General features: G+C 47.0%; 1 protein-coding gene across 1 annotated transcript in view; it reads left to right on the forward strand.

Annotated features, from left to right (window-relative positions):
* Positions 1-340: 340 nt before the first annotated feature.
* The window catches only part of DPYSL5 (dihydropyrimidinase like 5), a gene marked incomplete at both ends in the record, with an annotated part of 49356 nt that continues 30415 nt past the window's right edge, over positions 341-19281 (forward strand). Inside the window, one exon of the mRNA XM_082852178.1 lies at positions 341-601. Coding sequence (XP_082708304.1) covers positions 341-601 — 261 coding nt within the window. The remainder of the gene's footprint in view (positions 602-19281) is intronic.

Below are 19281 nucleotides of genomic sequence, written 5' to 3' on the forward strand. Positions count from 1 at the left end.
TTGTTTTAGGAATAAAATGAGACAAGAGATATGAAAATGCTTTAGAACCACCACAACCTCTTGAGAAGGTGAAAATTGATGTTTCTTTGGGCCCCAGCTTCACCCTGACTGCTGTGGTGTCATGATTCCCAATGAGTCCTGCTGGGAGGTCAGTGGGAGGCCTGTGACCCCAGCTGGCTATAGGACCAGTGTCCTCGGGCTGTGGAGAAACTTCCTCCCCATCCCTGCTCACGTACTCTGCCCATGGAGTTTGGGCTCTCACAGGAAAGGGTGGGACCTTGGTGACAGTGAAAAGGAATCTTGACCTTGACCAGTGCCCCCTCTCCCCTTTCACAGGAACATGCTTGCCAATTCAGCCAGTGTGCGGATTCTCATCAAGGGAGGCAAGGTTGTGAACGATGACTGCACCCACGAGGCTGATGTCTACATTGAGAATGGCATCATCCAGCAGGTGGGCCGTGAGCTCATGATCCCTGGAGGGGCCAAGGTGATTGATGCCACTGGGAAACTGGTGATCCCTGGAGGCATCGACACCAGCACCCACTTCCACCAGACCTTCATGAACGCCACATGCGTGGACGACTTCTACCACGGGACCAAGGTAAAGCTTCTGTTTGGGGAAAGTGCCTCCCTCGGTGGTTTCCTCTGTTTCTGGGGCTGCTCTGGACTAGATCCACATGAACAGGGTGCTCCTGCTGTATCGCTCAAAGGAGAAGGGTGCTCTTGAAGGGGCCGCTGTGGCAACTAAAATAGGAAATTTCAGGCTAAATGTCATAGCTTTCTATGATTATGGAAAAGGAGGCATTTAAGCCTATTTTGCTGATTGCATCACTTACTGAGGCACCCAGGCCGGGAACTGATTTTATTTTTATATTTTTATGTCATGTAGTACAGACCTAGAGGAAGAGGAGAATAGCTGGAGTTTCTTATTGTTGCATGTGTGGGGCAGGAGGTGTGCGTGTGTGGGGGGTAGGTCTGAGGGACTGCTTTATGTATGATAAGCTAAATTAATTTCCCCAAAATTGTGAAAAATAGATATGCCTATTCTAGATGATTTTAATGGTAGAATTATGAAACAGACATAGTTAACTATCTTTTATTATCTTTCCTAGCTCGTTCTTTTTAAAAGCAGCTTGAAAGATACTGGTGGTAGGCCCTCTTTTCAGAGTGAATTATCATGGACAATATTTAAGAATTACTGAGCTGGGCCTGAGCTACTTTATGTCCCTAAATGCAAAATACAGAAATTCAGACCTGTGAAACAAATGAATCAGGAGGAAATTATGTTTCGCCAAAAGAGTCACAAGTAGGTTCTTTCACCCTTTCTGTGTGCTCCAGAATCCTGTCATTGCTGTCATCCCTGTGTGTTGTAATTATCTGTAATACGCAGGCCTCTCCCTGGACACCAGACTATGGGCTCCTTAAGGGCAAGACCTGACTGTATTCTTCTGCTTTCCCAGAGCCTGGCCTTGACCTGGAATGAGAGTAGCTGGCCAGCAATTGTTTGTTGACTGAATAAGTGATTGATACTTATCCATGCGGTCTCTACATCCAGCTGTGCATCAGATTCATCTATGAAGACTTTTTTCAAATGCAGAGTTGAATCAGCATCTTGAGGGTCAGAAGTCCCTGGCCCTGGCAGCAGCCCTCTGTACTGTCTGATTTATAAAGGACTTGGCCTCTAATGCCCCCTGGGTGAAAGGAGTCCACCAGTGGCAGCAGTCCTATGTCCTACTTTGGCCCACTGCCTCAAATCCCCATTGGCCCTGTACCTTAAAATCTCACCTCTGTTCTACTTGGGGTTCTCAGGGAGCCCCTCTCCCGTGCTCAGTGCACTCCCCCTGGGATCCATCTTCCTGGGGGCTCCAGTGCTCCGGCTGTTAGGCAGCAACTGATAAGCCTCCCCAAACCCACCCTGAAGAGCCTGGCTGGGGCTCCAGGCAGGCAGAGGCTGGCCCAGCTCAGGCAGATGTCCCTTAAGGTCTCCCTGAGGATATGCCTCCTTCCCAGTCCAGACGCAACAGATCAGACCCCCGGAAGGCTGAGCTGTGAGGAGTCACAGTAGCCATGCCCAGCCTCTGCTGAGGCAAGGATGCCGCCAGGCCCGCTGAATACTCTGGCATCCCAGGCCACACCTGCCCGCTTGAGCCAAGCCCTGGGAATAGAAGTGATTGGTGGACCTGCCCTACTTTCTCCTCTGAGAATTACTCCAGGGCCCTGCAGATGAGGCTTCACTAATGAATGGGGAGCCCCATCCTCATAAACTCTTGCAGGGTCCTCTTGGGGGGACTCTGGCGGCAGTCGGGGCCTTTCTGAAGAGAGTGAGCACATCCGGCTCACCATCCCCATGCACTTGAGCCCGGCCAGGCCAGGCCTGCTTCATTTGTGGTTATTTTTATTGAAGTATAGCATGCATACAGAGAAGCGCACAGGTTCTAAGGTACACAGAATCATCACAACCGAACACACCCTTGTAACCAGCACCCAAATCGAGAAACCAAACATTGCCAGCACCCAGAAGCCCCCCTTGTGCCCCCTCCTAGTCACTACTCCTCACCAAGGATAATAGCTATCCTGACTTCTAATACCATAGTTTTTAAAAAGTAACAGCTTAATGGAGATATAACTCACACTCCATACAATTTGCCTCTTTAAAGTGCAGAAGCGGGTGGTTTTCAGCATATTCACCATAGGTTTTGACTGTTTGCTTTATGGGAATGAAATCAGGCAGCCTGGACCCTTGCGTTGGCTTCCTTTGCTCAACATTATTTTTGTGAAATTCAGCCATGTTGTTGCACGTTGTACTTCATTGCTTCATAGTGTTCTACTGTACAAGAGCCCACAGAGTACCTAGATATTCTGCTGTCACCAGGCATTGGGGTGGTTGCTACTTCGGGGCTATGACAAATGCTGTTGCTCTGAATGTTCTCATCCATGTCTTTTAGTAAACGTGTGTGCACGTTTCTACAGGCATATTCCTGGGAGTGGGATTGCTGGGTCATAGAAGACACACATGTTTAGCTCTAGGAGAGACTCCCACATTGTTTTCCAGTTTGGTTGTAAGTTTATACTCCCAGCAAGAGAGTAAGAGAGGACCCGGTATTTACCACCAACATAACTCTGATTACCACACCAGTCCATGCTGGGGTCCGTTTTGCAGCGTGCACCAAAAATTGTATGCAGTGTGCAGCCTTGCACCAAAAATTGTAGCTTGCTGGTTACTCTCCCCGCTTGGGAGATCTTTAGTCCAGGGTCGGATGCCACACTGTCACTATGCTGCCTACCAGCCTCTGGGAGAGGAGGCTGGCCTTTCTTTGTTTTATTTTCCACATTGTCGTCTGCCGGGGCCTCATTAGCCAGGAGTGACGAGTTTTCCCCTGAGAACCTTCAGCTCTTTACAGCGAATGAAGACCTTTGCACGTGCAACTTTGTGCAAGGGGGTGGGTAACTTTTGATCTTTTCCAGGCTTCTCATCCATGGAAGCAGCTGTCTCTGGAAAAACACAGAAAAACCCCTGTGTGATTAAGGGTCCCACCTCCCCCAGTTCCTGTAGGATCAGACACCCCCAATCCGTGCCAGGCCCAAGTTATAGGAAATTTAAGGCCCATAAACGCCAAGCCACTCTGGCTGCTCTCGTCACCTAAACTGACCTCTTGTTATATCCACCCCCTAAGTAAGATCGGACCTTGTCCTTGTGCCGCAGCTCATACTGAGCGTCTGTTTCATAACACAGCCCCTGACGCAGTCCTCCCCAGACCCCTCTGGGAGACCCTGCCCAGAGTCCTGCCTCAGACATCCCAGCCTCCCAAGAACTGGCTTCCTGCCCCGTCCCCGTCCCCCCACTCCTGGATTGCTCCTCCCTGTTGCTGCTCCTGCGGCTGGATATTTTGGCTTCCTCTTATCTCTAATTCCTGACAATCTCCTGGGGAGAGAAAATGCTCTCCTGTTGCACTGCTGATGTCAGGGATGTGTGGATTTAATTATTCACACAGCCTGTGGCACTCAGGCCCAGGCTGTGCACCCTGATAGACTGCCGCTGACCTACTTTGCACCTTCTAAGAAAGGTAACGGTTGATCTGCTTTCAGCATCTGGGTTTATAATAGAATAACAACCCCAAGGAAAAGCTCACCCTTGTGATTAGCCTATAGAGAAAGAGAGATCAAGTTGCGCCTTTTTGTTCCCGTCTGACAGATCCGAAGGGCCTTGAACTCTGCACCCCCTGAGCTATGGCCTGCCTGTCAATTGGGCAGCAGCAGCCAGGGCTGGGAAAACAAAACCGTTGAAAGCCTGGCTTTTCTGAGAGCATCTGGGTCTCCATTGTACTGGGTCTGAAGGGGTTTCTCTAGCGCTTCTTTAACACACGCTTTGCCCGCCTCTGCTTCTGTTAGAGGCTGGGGCACGCTCTGCCTGGCTCCCCTGCCTCTGCCCCCCTTGCTCACAGCCCGGGCACTCCATCCTCCTCCCCGCCTCCTCCACGCCTCCAACCTGCAGGCCCCTCCCTCCCAGAGGCCCAGAACCTGGTCTCCAGAGATGCCAGGACGCCCTGCTTGTTAAAAATGCCCCCACGGAGGAAGGGGGTTATCTCCTGTGGGAAGGCAGGGGCAGGAGGGGAGGGAGGAGAGCCAGTGACACCAACTGTGTTAATAAAGGTCTAGGATTTCGCTTGGGTCACGGGGGTCTTTTATCATTATCCTACTTAGCTTACTCATAAGTTATGCTTATTCTTTGGTGTGAATCTAATATTACATAATAAGAATGTTAATGCAGGCTGTTGAGCTCCACCCCACCAGTGGCTCTCCGTGGCCCGGTGGGAATATCAGAATCAAACTACAGGCACAGCCCCTTCACTAAGATGGTGACAGAGGGGGCAGCAGGGACAATGGGGAAATGCTTCCTAGATGGCTTTTCTGCCTCCCACTCCTCCAAAACTAGACTGAGAACCACTGTCTAGGCCAATGGTTTTCAACCTTCGGAAGCAAATTACAGTAAAACTACTTGGGGAATTATTTTAGAAATACATGTCCAGACCCCTCCTCTCTACTGCCTGTACCCTCCACCCCAGACTAATGAAATCAATGTCTCTAGGTCTGCCTCTTCCCCAATCTGTATTTTTTTTTTAATTTAAAAAAAAAATTTTTTTTTGGCTGTGTTAGGTCTTCATTGCTGCACGCGGGCTTTCTCTAGTTGCGGTGAGCAGGGGTTACTCTTCGTTCCGGTGCGCGGGCTTCTCATTGCAGCGGCGGACCTCGGGCTCTAGAGTACAGGCTCAGTAGCGCCTACATGGGCTTAGTTGCTCTGCGGCATGTGGGATCTTCCCGGACCAGGGATCGAACCCGTGTCCCCTTCATTGGCAGGCAGGTTCTTGTCCACTGCGCCACCAGGGAAGCCCATGTATTTTTTTTTAAAGCATCCTTGATGATCCTAACACTAGCATGTGGATTATTAAGGAACTTTCTCGGCTATTTTGAACGGCACGTTGTCCTGGCTGTTACTCCTGTTGCCTGTCTGACCCTCACCTTATGTGCCAGAATGACATCTGAATCCCCTTTGAAAACTTGGGCTTGTCTTGCCTCACCCTTGCCAGTATTATTTATTAGTTTCTCTCCTTCTATTCACATTATAGGGTCCCATTATTGGGTTCCCAAGCCCCAGCCTGGGGCCTAGAACCCCTGTACTTGCTAAGTGTCCCTGGTGCTGTGCTCTGCCCTCCTGTCTGTACCGCATAGGCATCATCAATGAGCGGCGGATTGGCCATGGTCAAGATGTCATCAAATGGAAATCCAGCTGGGTCTGTGCCTCTTCTTTGAGGACCCAGAGACTCTCTCTTGTTCTGTGCCAGGGCCATCTGGTCACTGAGACAGCCTCCCACTAACTCAAAACCATCAGCAGCAGGACATCTATTCTTGTAGTCAAACCACAAGGGGAGCCAGATCCTAACCCAAAGAGTGTTTGTCTAGAACAGGATCAGCCTAGCAGATGTACAGTGGCACAGGCTAGGTGGCCTGCCACTTCCCGCCCCCAGTGGAGGGTCCTGACCCTACCTCCCTCCTCCCACTGCAGAGGACTAAACCTATCAGAGTCCTGGGATAGGACCCGCTGGGACATAAATAAATTCCCTTTGTTGTCCAGCCTGCCAACCTTCTTACCAAGGAGCCCGTGTATCCATCGGGCAGACTGTTTTTGCTATTTTGCCTTGGAAACTGGCTCTTTGGGCTTTAAACCTTTAAATGCTGCTCACTTCCTTTCTTCTTTTTTCTTGACTCTGTTACTCGGTCCATTTCTGTTTAATTCTAGCCAAAATCTCTTTCCAGTCTTTGCTCTGCAGTAACCCTTCCTGCTTGTCGGGATCCAGACTCATACAGTCTTGCTTATTAACTGATGGTCCCAAGTTCACTTCATTCCGGTAAAAAAACTGGAGGGATCTTAGAAATAGAGCCCCACCCTCCCATTGACAGGGAGAGAGAGTGAATGAGTTGCCCCAAGTCCCAGAGGTAGTTGGACCAGACTGTAAGTTTCTCAGTCTGAGGCCCTTTTCACCACACCACTCAGAGGATCCTGAAACCCCAGATTCTGGACAGTCACCCCTTTCAGACAGCCTCTGACCTCTCAGTAGGCTGCATGCAAATAGTTAACTCAACACTGTGTGGCTCTAAGCTTGCCTGGACCAGATAAAGGCATCAAGGAACTGATGCATCAGGCAGACAGCAGAGTAAGCTCTCCGCCTCCCCAAGATGGCGGCTTTATAACGCACCACTGTCCCTAGAGGAATAACACTGATGTCCGTGCCTTAGAGCTGACAGTTTTTACCATTTACAAATGGTTGTTGTGGGGATTAAATGAGTTGATGCACGAAAAATACTTCACACAGTGCCTGGCACAGAGTACGTGCATGATAACCGTTAGTCCCCAGGCTGAGTGCCTGCTTCCACCCTAGGCCTGGCCTTGACTCTGTCTGATCCACCCACTTTGGCTTTGCAATGAGATTGTTCTACTGTCCATCTAGTGCCCGTGCTGCCTATGTCCTCGGCTTTGCCAGCAGGGTCATGTCCTGCTTGAGAACTTGCAGTGGCTCCCTGTTGTCTAGTTTGGAGTCCTAGGTCTTCACCCTGGACAGCTCACCATCTGACCTTGCCCTCTCCATCCAATCCTCACTGCCCATATGTGCCCATCCATCAGGAAGGGGGATTTCTCAGCCCCCTTCGCTATGAATGTCCCATGCTCCCTCCTGCCATCCCTTCCCACCCATCCACAGAAGGCCTTCACGACCTACCAAGCTCATGTCACATTCTTCCTCCAGCTAATTCAGCCCCAGGATCCACTTTTTTCTCCTCAGCTGAAATAAAGTGTCATCCTGGGGCTTTCAGATTGTTTCCTATGTAAAGTTTGTCTCTCAGCTGGATTGAAAACTTTGAGGGGCAGAGACAACAATTTATATTTAACTCGTGACTCACCACAGACTCGCAAAGATTAAAACATGTAGTACAATAGAGGCTCAAGAAATAGATGAATGTCTACATAGGGTGGCAGTCGTGAGCACAGGCTGGGGTGGACGGCCAAAGTGAATTTCAGCTCCACATTTACTGGTTGTGTGATTTGGACGAGTTAATCTCTCTCTGCGTTTCAGTTTCCTTCTCTGGAAAATGGAGATTATGATAATACTTTGTGTGTGTTGAGATACTGCTGGTAAAGAACTTAAAATAGTACTTCGTAGTTCCCCGGCAGTCTAGTGGTTAGGACTCGGTGCTTTCACTGCCGTGGCCAGGGTTCAGTCCCTGGTGGGGCAACTGAGATCCTACAAGCCACGTGGCCAAAAATAAAAAATGAATAAAAATTTTAAAATAAAAAATATATTTAAAAAATAGTACTTGGTGCTTACTAAGCACTATATGAGTGTTTGTTAAATAAATCGATCATGGGGCTTCCCTGGTGGCGCAGTGGTTGAGGGTCCGCCTGCCAATGCAGGGGACACGGGTTCGTGCCCTGGTCCGGGAGGATCCCACATGCCGCGGAGCGGCTGGGCCCGTGAGCCATGGCCGCTGAGCCTGCGCGTCCGGAGCCTGTACTCTGCAATGGGAGAGGCCACAACAGTGAGAGGCGCGCGTACCGCAAAATAAATAAATAAATTTAAAAAAATAAATAAATAAATAGATCGTGATGACTGAGGACCAACCCCTGAAAAATCCATTTGTGAAGTTTCCTCACAGGCATACGTATTAAAGTGTTAGACATCAAACAGGAATTACAAAATTGGTTTCTGTCTCTACTGTCAGGGTTGACTGTGTGTGTTATAGGTTTCAAATGGAGCCTAAATAGTACTGGTGATGACTTCTAGATAATTTTCTTTCTCCTTTCTTTCTCTTAAAAACAGAAATATCCAGTCATAAACTCAGCACGTAGCAGGAGCTATTTAAAGATGTCCTGCTTCAAATCAGGTATCTCGTATAACAAAACCTTGCTGGCAACTTTCACTGTACATCTATGTTAATTGGCAGGCCAACATGTAGGCCAGGTTGACTCTTCTTAGAACAAATGTAAGAGAGATCTATCATTTCTTACAAATTTTTACATCTAGCATTGGAAAAAAATCTCCTATTGTGACCAAGCAGCTCCTCATTTCCTAGAATAAGAGTGTTTGCAAAGAATTGATCTATACAGAGAGATTACTGCTTTTTAAAACCTTTGGTTCAAGAATAGAGATAAATGTACCCTTTGTGATTAAACCCAAGCATCTTGGAAACCTTTCATACCTCATACTAGCTCTGCTTTTGTACTCTCATCCAGCACCTCTGGGATTTAAAAAAAAGATAGAAGAAAAATACATCGTGTATTGTATGTATACTTCAGTGAGACATATAGTATATGAATGATGTATTTTTCTTCCTCCTATTTCTTTTCGTAAAGACTGAATACTTTTTAATATTTCAAGAAATATTTGAATATGGCCTTCTGGAAGGCTTCAAAAATCTCAGTTGAAAATATCTCTTCTCCTCACTGAGGTTGCCTCCTATCTGAAGTGGCCATATTTCTGTGTTGAATGTCAGGTACACACCTTAGAATGGTTCACTGGCAGGTAGAAATGTGTGTAGACGCTGTATCTTCTCCCTTACGTGGTTTCCGCCTCATTGTTCCCTCAGGTTATCCCTGTAGCCAACCATGTTTTTCTCTCCTTCTGATCCTTTTTTATTTCTTGTTAATTAAAAATTAGGTGCTGTAAGGATCCCTAATTAGTGACTATGTGAGGATAAAGCTGTAGGCCAGCTATAGTTAAGAACTTTCTCATTCACCAGTGTGGTTCTTTGTTTGTTTGTTTGTTTGTTTGTTTTGGCTGTGTTGGATCTTCGTTGCTGCGCACAGGCTTTCTCTAGTTGTGACGAGTCAGGGCTACTCTTCGTTGTGGTGTGCGGGCTTCTCATTGCGGTGGCTTCTCTTGTTGCGGAGCACGGGCTCTAGGTGCGCGGGCTTCAGTAGTTGTGGCGCACGGGCTTAGTTGCTCCGCGGCCTGTGGGATCTTCCTGGACCAGTGATCAAACCCATGTCTCCTGCATTGGCAGGTGGATTCTTAACCACTGCACCACCAGGGAAGTCCCTCATTCACAAATGTTTATCTCTCACACTACACACTACACACTACACACTCTCACACTACACACTACACACTCACACACTTAGACACTTTCACATACTCACTCTCACAGTCACACACTTACACACGCACTCTCACATACACACACGTGCACTCACTCGTGCACACAGTTTTAGAGCTGGAAGTGCCACTGGAGATTAATGAATTCAACCCCTCATCTATAAATACCTTTCCTCTTTAGATTTAAGCTCTCTACAGTGTTCTCAATATTTAAAAATAAAATTAAGCTTGATGAATGTTGGTGAACTCTGTTCTTGGGAAGCGTATGTACAGAATGAAGAAGGTCATGATTGGGTAGCCCAGGAAGCCACTTTTTTTTTTTTTTTAATCTATGTGTTATGCTTTTTTTTTAAACAACTTGATTAAGGTATAATTGACATACAATAAGCCACACATTTTTAAAGTGTATGGTTAGATACACTTTGACATGTGTAGATACTGCGAAGCCATCACCATTAATATAATAAACATATCCATCACCGCCACCACCCCCCCCCCAGCCAAAGTTTCTTGGTGTCCCTTGCAATCCTTCCCTGCGCTGGCAACCACTGATCTGTTTTCTGTCACTATAGATTAATTTGCATTTTCTCACATTTTTATATCATGGAAAATACAGTATGTATTTCTTTTTTGGTCTGGTTTCTGACTTAGCATTATTAAGTGTTTGGCAACTACAGATAAAGCGACTATGAATATCTGTGTACAAGTGTTTGTGTGGACACATGCTTACATTCCCCTGTGTAATTACCTAGAAGTGGGACGCCTAGAATATATGGTAGGTGTACATTTAGCTTTTTAAGAAATTGCCAGAGTGGTTTCCAAAGTGGTTGTAACATTTTCTGTTCCTTCCAGGCTCCACATTTTTGCCATCACTTGTTATGGTCAGTCTTTTTAATTTTAGCCATCTAACAGATGTATCAGTGGTAGCTCACTATGGTTTTAATTTGCACTTCCCTAGTGTTGAATGTCTCTACATGTGCTTATTTGCCCTCTGTATATCTTTGGTGAAGAGTTCACATCTTTTCCCTATGTTTTGAGTCATTGGTCTTGTTTTTTTTTTTTTTTTATGAAATGTAAAGAATAGGTAAATCTTTATTTTTTCCTTTCTAGTTTTATGGAAATATAGTTGATATACAGCACTGTATAAGTTTAAGATGTACAGCATAATGATTTGACTTATATACTTCATGAACAGATTACCACAATAAGTTTAGTGACCATCCATCATCCCATATAAATACAAAATAAAAGAAAAAAGAGGGACTTCCCTGGTGGTCCAGTGGGTAAGACTCCACATTCCCAATGCAGGGGGCCCAGGTTCGATCCCTGATCAGGGAACTAGATCCCACATGCATGCCACAACTAAGAAGCCTGCATGCCACAGTGAAGGTCCTGTGTGCCACAACTAAGACCTGGTGCAGCCAAAATAAATAAATAAATTTTTTTAAGAAAAGGAAAAAAAATTTTTCCTTGTGATGAGAACTCTTAGGATTTACTCTCTTAATGACTTTCACCTATAACATCCAGCAGTGTTAATTATATTTATCATGTCATACATTACATCCCTAGTACTTATTTACCTTACAACTGAAAAATATGGAATGCTTCAGGAATCTGTGTGTCATCCTTGTGCAGGGACCATGCTAATCTTCTCCGTATTGTTCCAAATTTAGTGTTGCCAAAGTGAGCACTGTTTGTCTTCTTTTTATTGGGTTGTCAGAGTTGTTTATATGTTCTAGCTACAAGTCATTTGTTGGGTACATGTTTTGCAAACATTTTCTCCCTGGCTATGACTTACCTCTTCATTTTCTTAACAATGTCATTGGAAGAGCAAAAGTTTTTCATTTTGAACTTCAATTTATTAATTCTTTTTCTTTCATAGTTTGTTTTTCGTGCTGTAACTGAGAAACTTTTGTGAAATCCAAGGTCACTAAGATTTTCTCCTATGTTTTCTTTTAGAAGTGTTATAATCTTAGCTCTTACATTTAGGTCAATGATTCATTTTAAGTTAGTTTTTATATATGGTATCCAGTAAGGGTTGAGGTTCAGTGTTCTTACATATGGCTATCCAATTGTTCTAGCACCGTTTGTTGAAAAGATCATCCCTTGTCAAAAATCGGTTGACCGTATACGTGTGGGTCTATGTTTGCACTCTCTTTTCTGTTCTTTTGATCTATGTATCTATCTTTACACCTATACCACAATGTCTTGATTATGATAGCTTTAGAGTAAGTCCTGAAAGCCGGTGGTGTAAGTCTTCCAACTTTGTCCTTCTTTTTCAAGGTTGTTTTGGCCATTCTGTATCCTTGGAAGCAAACTTTTTTAGTGCAGGCTGTAAACCAAAAACTTAAGAGAACAGTAAACTCAGTGCATTAACCAAGCACTTGATAAACATTCTCAGCCCTTAGCATGGTCCCTTTCTGTTAGCCTGAAAAGTTAAGAATTTTCTTTAGAATTTTCTAAAGTTATTTGGAGAGAAAAAAATCTGTGATGTGTGTATGTTAAAAGGAACTTAACTGAGTGCTGGGGGTTCAGATGAGGTCCATGAGGATGTTCCATGATACTTGGCTACATATTGATCTCGATATCTTTTCTTCACATGACCATATCTTTATGTGTAATAAGTTGTGATGATGTCATAGGGAAGAGTTCATTCTGCTTCCTCTTGCTCCCTCTTTGTCTTACAATTAGAGTCAATGGAGAACAGAAGTGGGCCGGGGAGTTCTGAGCGGACTAGGTTAGGATAAAACTTACATGAACTGAAATTCTAACCACTGAGCTGTTGCCACCCTCTCCCCTTCCCTCTGTCAGGTTTCCATTCTGTTTGGTACCCTTTGTTACCACCAGGCCTGGGCTGTAGCTCTTTCCTGGTTTGGTGCCCTGACTCTCACTTTGCCAGGCTTAAGATAACTAGGACTTATATTCGGGAGAGCACGCTTGTTCTGAATCTCTAAGCCCCAGACATAGTGGCCCATCAAAGAGTCTACTTTTCCTGCTGTGTGGAAAATACAGTGTTCAGCCTGGAGCGTGTGGAGCCTCTGACGGGCTCTGGGTTCCCAGACCCCCAGGTGGCATCTGGCAGTGCATGGCTCTGCGTAGGACCTGCAGCTACGTTTCCAGCCGCTGTCCCCTCCAGGAGGGCTGCACTGCCCTGTCAGGCCCAGCATTTCTGTATCCCTTATACACGTATCGTGATCTTTAAAGCCCCCCTCAGGCAGGCCTTATTTTCCTTCCTTTGCAGGTGGAGAAGCTGAGTCTCAGGGAGTGAAATGCCTTTCCAAGCTAGCAAGTACAGGCATAGGCCTCCCTGCCTCCCAGAGCAGACGCCAGCGCGCATTCCCCAGCATCAGCACCTAGCGTGGCCTCAGGACAGCCTTCCTCATTCCCCAGCATCAGCACCTAGCGTGGCCTCAGGACAGCCTTCCTCATTCCCCAGCATCAGCACCTAGCGTGGCCTCAGGACAGCCTTCCTCGGCAGCTTGATAGCACTCTTATCACTGAGCTTTGGGACCAAAATGAAGACTCGCCAACACTGGAGTAGATGAGGGAAGGAGCGCAGATGGGGTTACATGTGGTGTATTTCTGGATTGTTGATAAACCCCTCTGGTCTGGCATCTTTGGGCAGCCTGGACTTTTAATAAGGATGGTCATGACCTGCTTACCTGTAAACTTTCCCGCTTTGGGATTAGAAGGGGCTTTGCTAAGGAGGAAGATGACAAAGGGCGTCTCCGGGCTCTATTTTAGAACGGTTTCCCCGGCCCCCTGTCTTCTCAGAAGCTAGCAGCCACGTTCTCTCCGCCACATAACTCCCTCTGAGGATCATCTCCGGTCTCCATGGTAACTACATGTCGGGAGACAGCCTGCTCTGTTCTGTGGCTTTGTATTAAACACAATGATTTAAATTGGATGCTCGGCAGTGAAGATAATCATTCTGGATTAGAGAGACGCCTGGAGACCCTCATTTCATAATTTTAGAGTTGGCACAATGCTCAGGTTTAGCCCTGTAATTCAAGCCCAAGCCACACCCACCCCTCTGTTTCTAAACGGCAGTTAGGTCCAATTTCACTTGGGATTTTCTCCATCCTTTGACAGAGGAATCTTGGAGCCAGGGAGCCCCGCAGTCAGACCAGGGCTATCTTGAGCTCTAGAAGGGGCGGCATCATGTAAAGGAAACCTAGGGTGCTAGCGGCAGATAGACCCTCATTCAGTCTGGCTGCATGATTTCCTCTGTGCCCCATTTTTCTTATCTGTAAGACGAGAAGAGTAACCTCTACCCTACAGAGTCATATATTTTTAAATTTTCTATTGTGATAAAATATATATAACGTAAAATTTATCATTTCAATCATTTTTCAGTGTACAGTTCAGTGACATTAAGTACGTTCACAGTGTTGTCACCACAATAATCCATTTCCAGAACTTGTTCATCTTCCCCAGCTGAAATTCTGTACTCCGTAAATACTAACCTTCCCATCCCCCACTCCTCCCAGCCCCTGGCAGCCACCATTACACTTTCCATCTCTATGAAGTTGACTATTCTAGATACCTCGTAGAAGTGGAATCGTACATTTTTTTGTCCATCTATGACTGGCTTATTTCACTGAGCATGATGTCCTCAAGTTTCAACCATGTTGGAGCCTGTGTCATAATTTCTTTCCTTTTTTAAGGTGGGATAACATCCATTCTATGTATGTACCACATTATGTTTATTCATTCATCTGTCGATAGACACTTGGTTGCTTCCACATTTTGGCTATTATGAGTAACGCTGCTATGCACACGGGTATACAGATATCTGTTTGAGTCCTTGCTTTAAATTACAGAGTCATTCTGAGGATCAAATAAGATAATAAATACGAATAACATTAGGAACATTGCACAAAGCAGGCGTCAGTAAATGTTCATTTCTCTCCTGAACATGAGTTCAGCCTAGGTGGTAACTGCCACAGTGGTCCGATGGCTTCCGCGGGAGTGCTGTCACTTTTTGCTAGCTTCTGTGTCCCCGGGACATGCTAGTCTGTTGGGTCTGGGAATTAACACAATTCATTCCCAGATTTAAAGGAAATGTCTTAACCACAGAAATGTGCATCGTCTCATGATAAGAACCATGCATGCTTTTCCATTTCTCCCACCATTTGGGATTCATGTATTCCTAGTTCTAAAATGAGAACATGTTAGGGCTGATGTATATACTTCCTTATCTGTTGTCTATTTTAAGTACACCAGGTGGGAGACCCTGGATCTGCAGTTGGGATTGCCCCAGGCTATGAAGCTCTGTACTTAGTTGCTATTTGTTGGTATCAAATCTATTCTCAGGGTTACGGAAGAGTATGAGATTTGGAATAAAAATACCTGGATCCCAGTCTTGGCTTATGTCTCAAAAACTGAGATGGTGAAAACATCTGTCCAACACAGTGGTCGTGAAGGTTAGGTGAGGGCGGCACTTGGCTGTGCAGGTGACCCTCTCCTGGAGCACTTCGTGGGGACCAGGTCTCTGTGTTGGTCTGCATCCCTTCAGGAGATTTTCTCTGGGTCTAGTTTCATCCCAAAGTTTCTATAGTGGGGGTTACTCCCCTGCTGCCCTGGGCCCCTCCAGGGTTGAGAATCCAGAGCGAGGAGCCATCTTTCCCTTTGCAATTAGCTTTCCTGCCACAAGGCCACTGCACAAGCAGCCCTGGAGACAGCCAGCACCTCTTTGTCTTCAGGAATTTGCCACAGAAGGGAAGGGGCAGCAAGAGCTCTTGCACAGCCTGGTCTGACCTGCGCCTGACCCAGCTGCTCCCCACAGCATAGCACTCAGGCCTGTTCTTTATTGATGGGGCTGAAGGGAGGAGGGCAGATGGGGATTTCACACTGAATCCCTACCTTTCTCTCTCCCAGCAGCGCTTGCAGCTGGCTGTGTCCTGTGTGCCCAGGGTCTACCTGTTGAGCAGGGGCCAGGCAGGCTTATATCAGGGCTTCCCAAGCAGATGTGTTCACTGTCCCTGAGACCGGAAGGCTACCCTGGTACGCTCGCATCTGGGAAGGGGAGCTTGGGTTTCCCTCGAAGACATCTTAACTTCTAGGGCAGCTCACCTCTTCTTGAAGCCAGTGAGCCAGGGAGATTGTTGCGCTGGTGACAGGGTTTTCTTGGCTTCCATAACCCCCTGCCAGCCGGCTCTCCCTCCTGCCTCTTGACTCTCCTTCCCAGTCTCCTTCCGTGGTCTTGTCTGTCTTACTCCTCTCCTCTGTAGTTGCTTCTCAGGATCCTATGCCAGACTGCCTTCTCTCCCTCCCCACCTTCTCTCCCCAGGTGATCTGTCACTGATGACTCCCAGACTTACAGCTACAGCCTAGACACCTCCGTGCACCTGCCCCAAACCCAACGCATCCACCACAACCCCACTTCTCTCCCAGGGACCCCTCCTTCCAGGAACGGCGCCCCCATCCTCCCAAGCCAGAGCTTACTGGCTCGAGACCACAGGACTCCTCAGCGATAAAGCCAGACCTCGGACCAGGTGTGCCAGGCTCCAGAGTTCAGGCCTTTCCCACCAGAGCACCCTGCCTTCACGTACCATCGGAGAATCGAACTGTATTTCTAACAAACATAAAAGTTCAGATGTCACTCTAAGCCCCAGACAAGCTCTGCTCTGGGACCCCGCCCCATTTTTGGCTGTGCTGGACCTCCACCTGGATGCCTTTGTCAGTCCGTCCCTGGACTCCCCACTCCCTCCGCAATCCCAGCCTGCTTTCTCCGTGCCAGCTCCTGGCTTCATGGAACTGACCCCTTATAATATGGCAAGTTTCCCTCAGCCCTCCCTCATGGATTCTGCAGTGCATTTCCCATATGGTTTCCTTAAACCTCGTCTTGGCTCAGACTGACAGTCCTAATTTTCCCAAAACCTTTCCTCTGTTTTGCTAAGAAGTCTGGGACCAAGGGCCTGGGCATCCTCAGCTCTCCTCCATGTCACCTCAGCTCATCTCCTCCTCTATCCATCCCCCTCCTAAATGGATGGGAAGAGACGTCCTTCCCAGCCTAATAGATATGAATATCAACCCTCAGTTTCCTCATCTGAATACTGGGGAGAATAATACATATTTCTTTCTTTCTTTTTTTTTAAGCAGAGGTCTTCTTAGAAGCCCATATGATTTAAATTTATTTATTTATTTATGGCTGTGTTGGGTCTTCGTTTCTGTGCGAGGGCTTTCCCTAGTTGTGGCAAGCGGGGGCCGCTCTTCATCGCGGTGCGCGGGCCTCTCACTACCGTGGCCTCTCTTATTGCGGAGCACAGGCTCCAGACGTGCAGGCTCAGTAATCGTGGCTCACGGACCCAACTGATCCGCGGCATGTGGGATCCTCCCAGACCAGGGCTCGAACCCGCGTCCCCCGCATTGGCAGGCGGACTCTCAACCACTGCGCCACCAGGGAAGCCCAATAATACATATTTCACAGGACTGTTGTGAGAATTAAATAGCCACAGAGTATGTGCTCAATGGATGTTGGTTATAATTAACAATTTTCATCTGCTCCATGGTCCCTCCATCAGCTCTGCATTAAGATTTTCAAAGACTCTCTTCCCTCCTAAATTTGGTTGTTCCTCTCCCGATACTATTTTTTCAGCCACGCAGGCATAAAACCTCCCCTGTTATTTACATCCTCTCCTCTTCTGTCATCAAGCCTGGCTGCTATTTCTTCCCCGAAACAGGTTTCCCATGTGTCATTCACCCCAGTCCGCAGGTTGAGGTCCGTCATCTCAGCACTGCAGTCGACTTTGCACTGAGCAGTCAGGGCCATGTTCTGGAGTCTGATTTTCATACCCAGAAGCCTGCTGTGACTACAGACATGTCCAGGGATGGGGGTGCCCAGAGTCCTCTCTGTAAATGTGCTCCTAAACCCCACACTCCCGAAGCCCCCTCATCACCACCACCTCCACACACACAAGTTGCTAAACTTTGCTGATTGATGGAATCCAAATGCATCAAGGTCCACACAGTTTGCCTCAGTCAAGACCAAACAGATCTATTCTCTGTCCTCTGGCTGTGTCCCCGGCTCCGCCCACATCACTTCCTACCCCAGAGCGTCTCATCCTGCCCGCTTCCAGCTCTCGGCCTGCCCACCCTACTGTGTCCTTCCCCTCCTCTGGTCTGTTGAACTTGATGTTGCCATCACCATGGAGGCACGTTATCTTGTGCTGCTTTGTACTCTCATTATTTTGAAGTCATTTCTATTAGAAATGAACGTGTTTCCTGTCCTGTTTGCTAACTGGACTCTAAGCGCCTTAAGGTACTTCTATCTCTCACTTCTTGTGGAGCATCTGATACATGTAACACGGTGTGCACACTCATGCTACCTACCAAGCATGCTTATTGTTTATTAACTAAAATAGCTGTAACGGTAGTATAAATCACTAGTGTTTACTGGGCTCCTACTATGTGCAGGTGCTGTCCCAGGTGCTTTACGTGCATTATCTCATTTAATCCTCATGGTAGCCCCACAAGGGGTGTATTATTACTCCATTTTACAGATGGGGAAAATGAAGCTCAAAGAGATTATATAACTTGCCCAAGATCTTATAACCATAAGTGATGGAGCTAGGATTTAAACCTAGATCGCCTGTCTTAAAGTCTGGTTCTTGTCACTCTACTATTTTGCCTCTAAATATAGCATTAATGTGTTTTAAAAATGGCAAGCCGGGGACTTCCCTGGTGGCGCAGTGGTTAAGAATCCGCCTGCCAATGCAGGGGACACGGGTTCGAGCCCTGCTCCAGGAAGATCCCATATGCCGCGGAGCAACTAAGCCCGTGAGCCACAACTACTGAGCCTGCTCTCTAGAGCCCGTGAGCCACAACTACTGAACCCGCGTGCCTAAAGCCCGTGATGTGCAACAAGAGAAGCCACCGCAATGGGAAGCCCACACACCGCAATGAAGAGTAGCCCCCGCTCGCCGCAACTAGAGAAAGCCCACGCGCAGCAACGAAGACCCAACGCAGCCAAAAATAAATAAAGTAAATAAATTTTTTTTTAATGGCAAACAGGTTAAGTGTGGGAAAATGTCCTTTTCCCAAGGTATATTGCAGATTGAATGTTGCCTGTCTCCTCTGCTGAAAATTCAAAGAATGAAGGGTGAGTTTTCGATATGGTGATGCTGAACAGTGAGAGCATTGCAAGGTCAGAAGTGGGACCATGCCCTAGATGAAGTAATAGAGGCTGGGACCCAGAAGGTAGGAGTGAAAAGTAAAAGGAAATTGAGAAGTGCAGTTAATTATAAATGTGCAATTTAGAGAAAAACCAGTCAGCTGAAGAATGAGCTCAACAGGTCAAGAAAAGGCGTGGGAGCTGTATATAGCCAGAGGGACAGTGGGTGGTCCCAAGGAACAATTGCGTATCACTTGGTGTCCTGGAGAAAAGCTGGTTGCAGGGAGGGTTTGTGTGGTTTTGTTTGTTTTTCAGAGAAAAGGGGCATCTGATAAAAGGTGTTGGGGAGACTCTAAAAGAGGTTGGAGCAGTGGTCAGCATTCCAGCGGCCTTGAAGGGAATTATCGGAGAAAGGGTCAGGGTCCTGAGCCCCCAGTGTGAGCTGGATGAATTGGCATTGAAGCCAGCGTAAGCCTGTTAAGAGCGTGATCTCCCTAGATCAGGTCAATGTAGCTGATAAAA

This window comes from Leucopleurus acutus (genome assembly GCF_964270905.1).
Source record: "Leucopleurus acutus genome assembly, chromosome: 12".
NCBI lineage: Eukaryota > Metazoa > Chordata > Mammalia > Artiodactyla > Delphinidae > Leucopleurus > Leucopleurus acutus.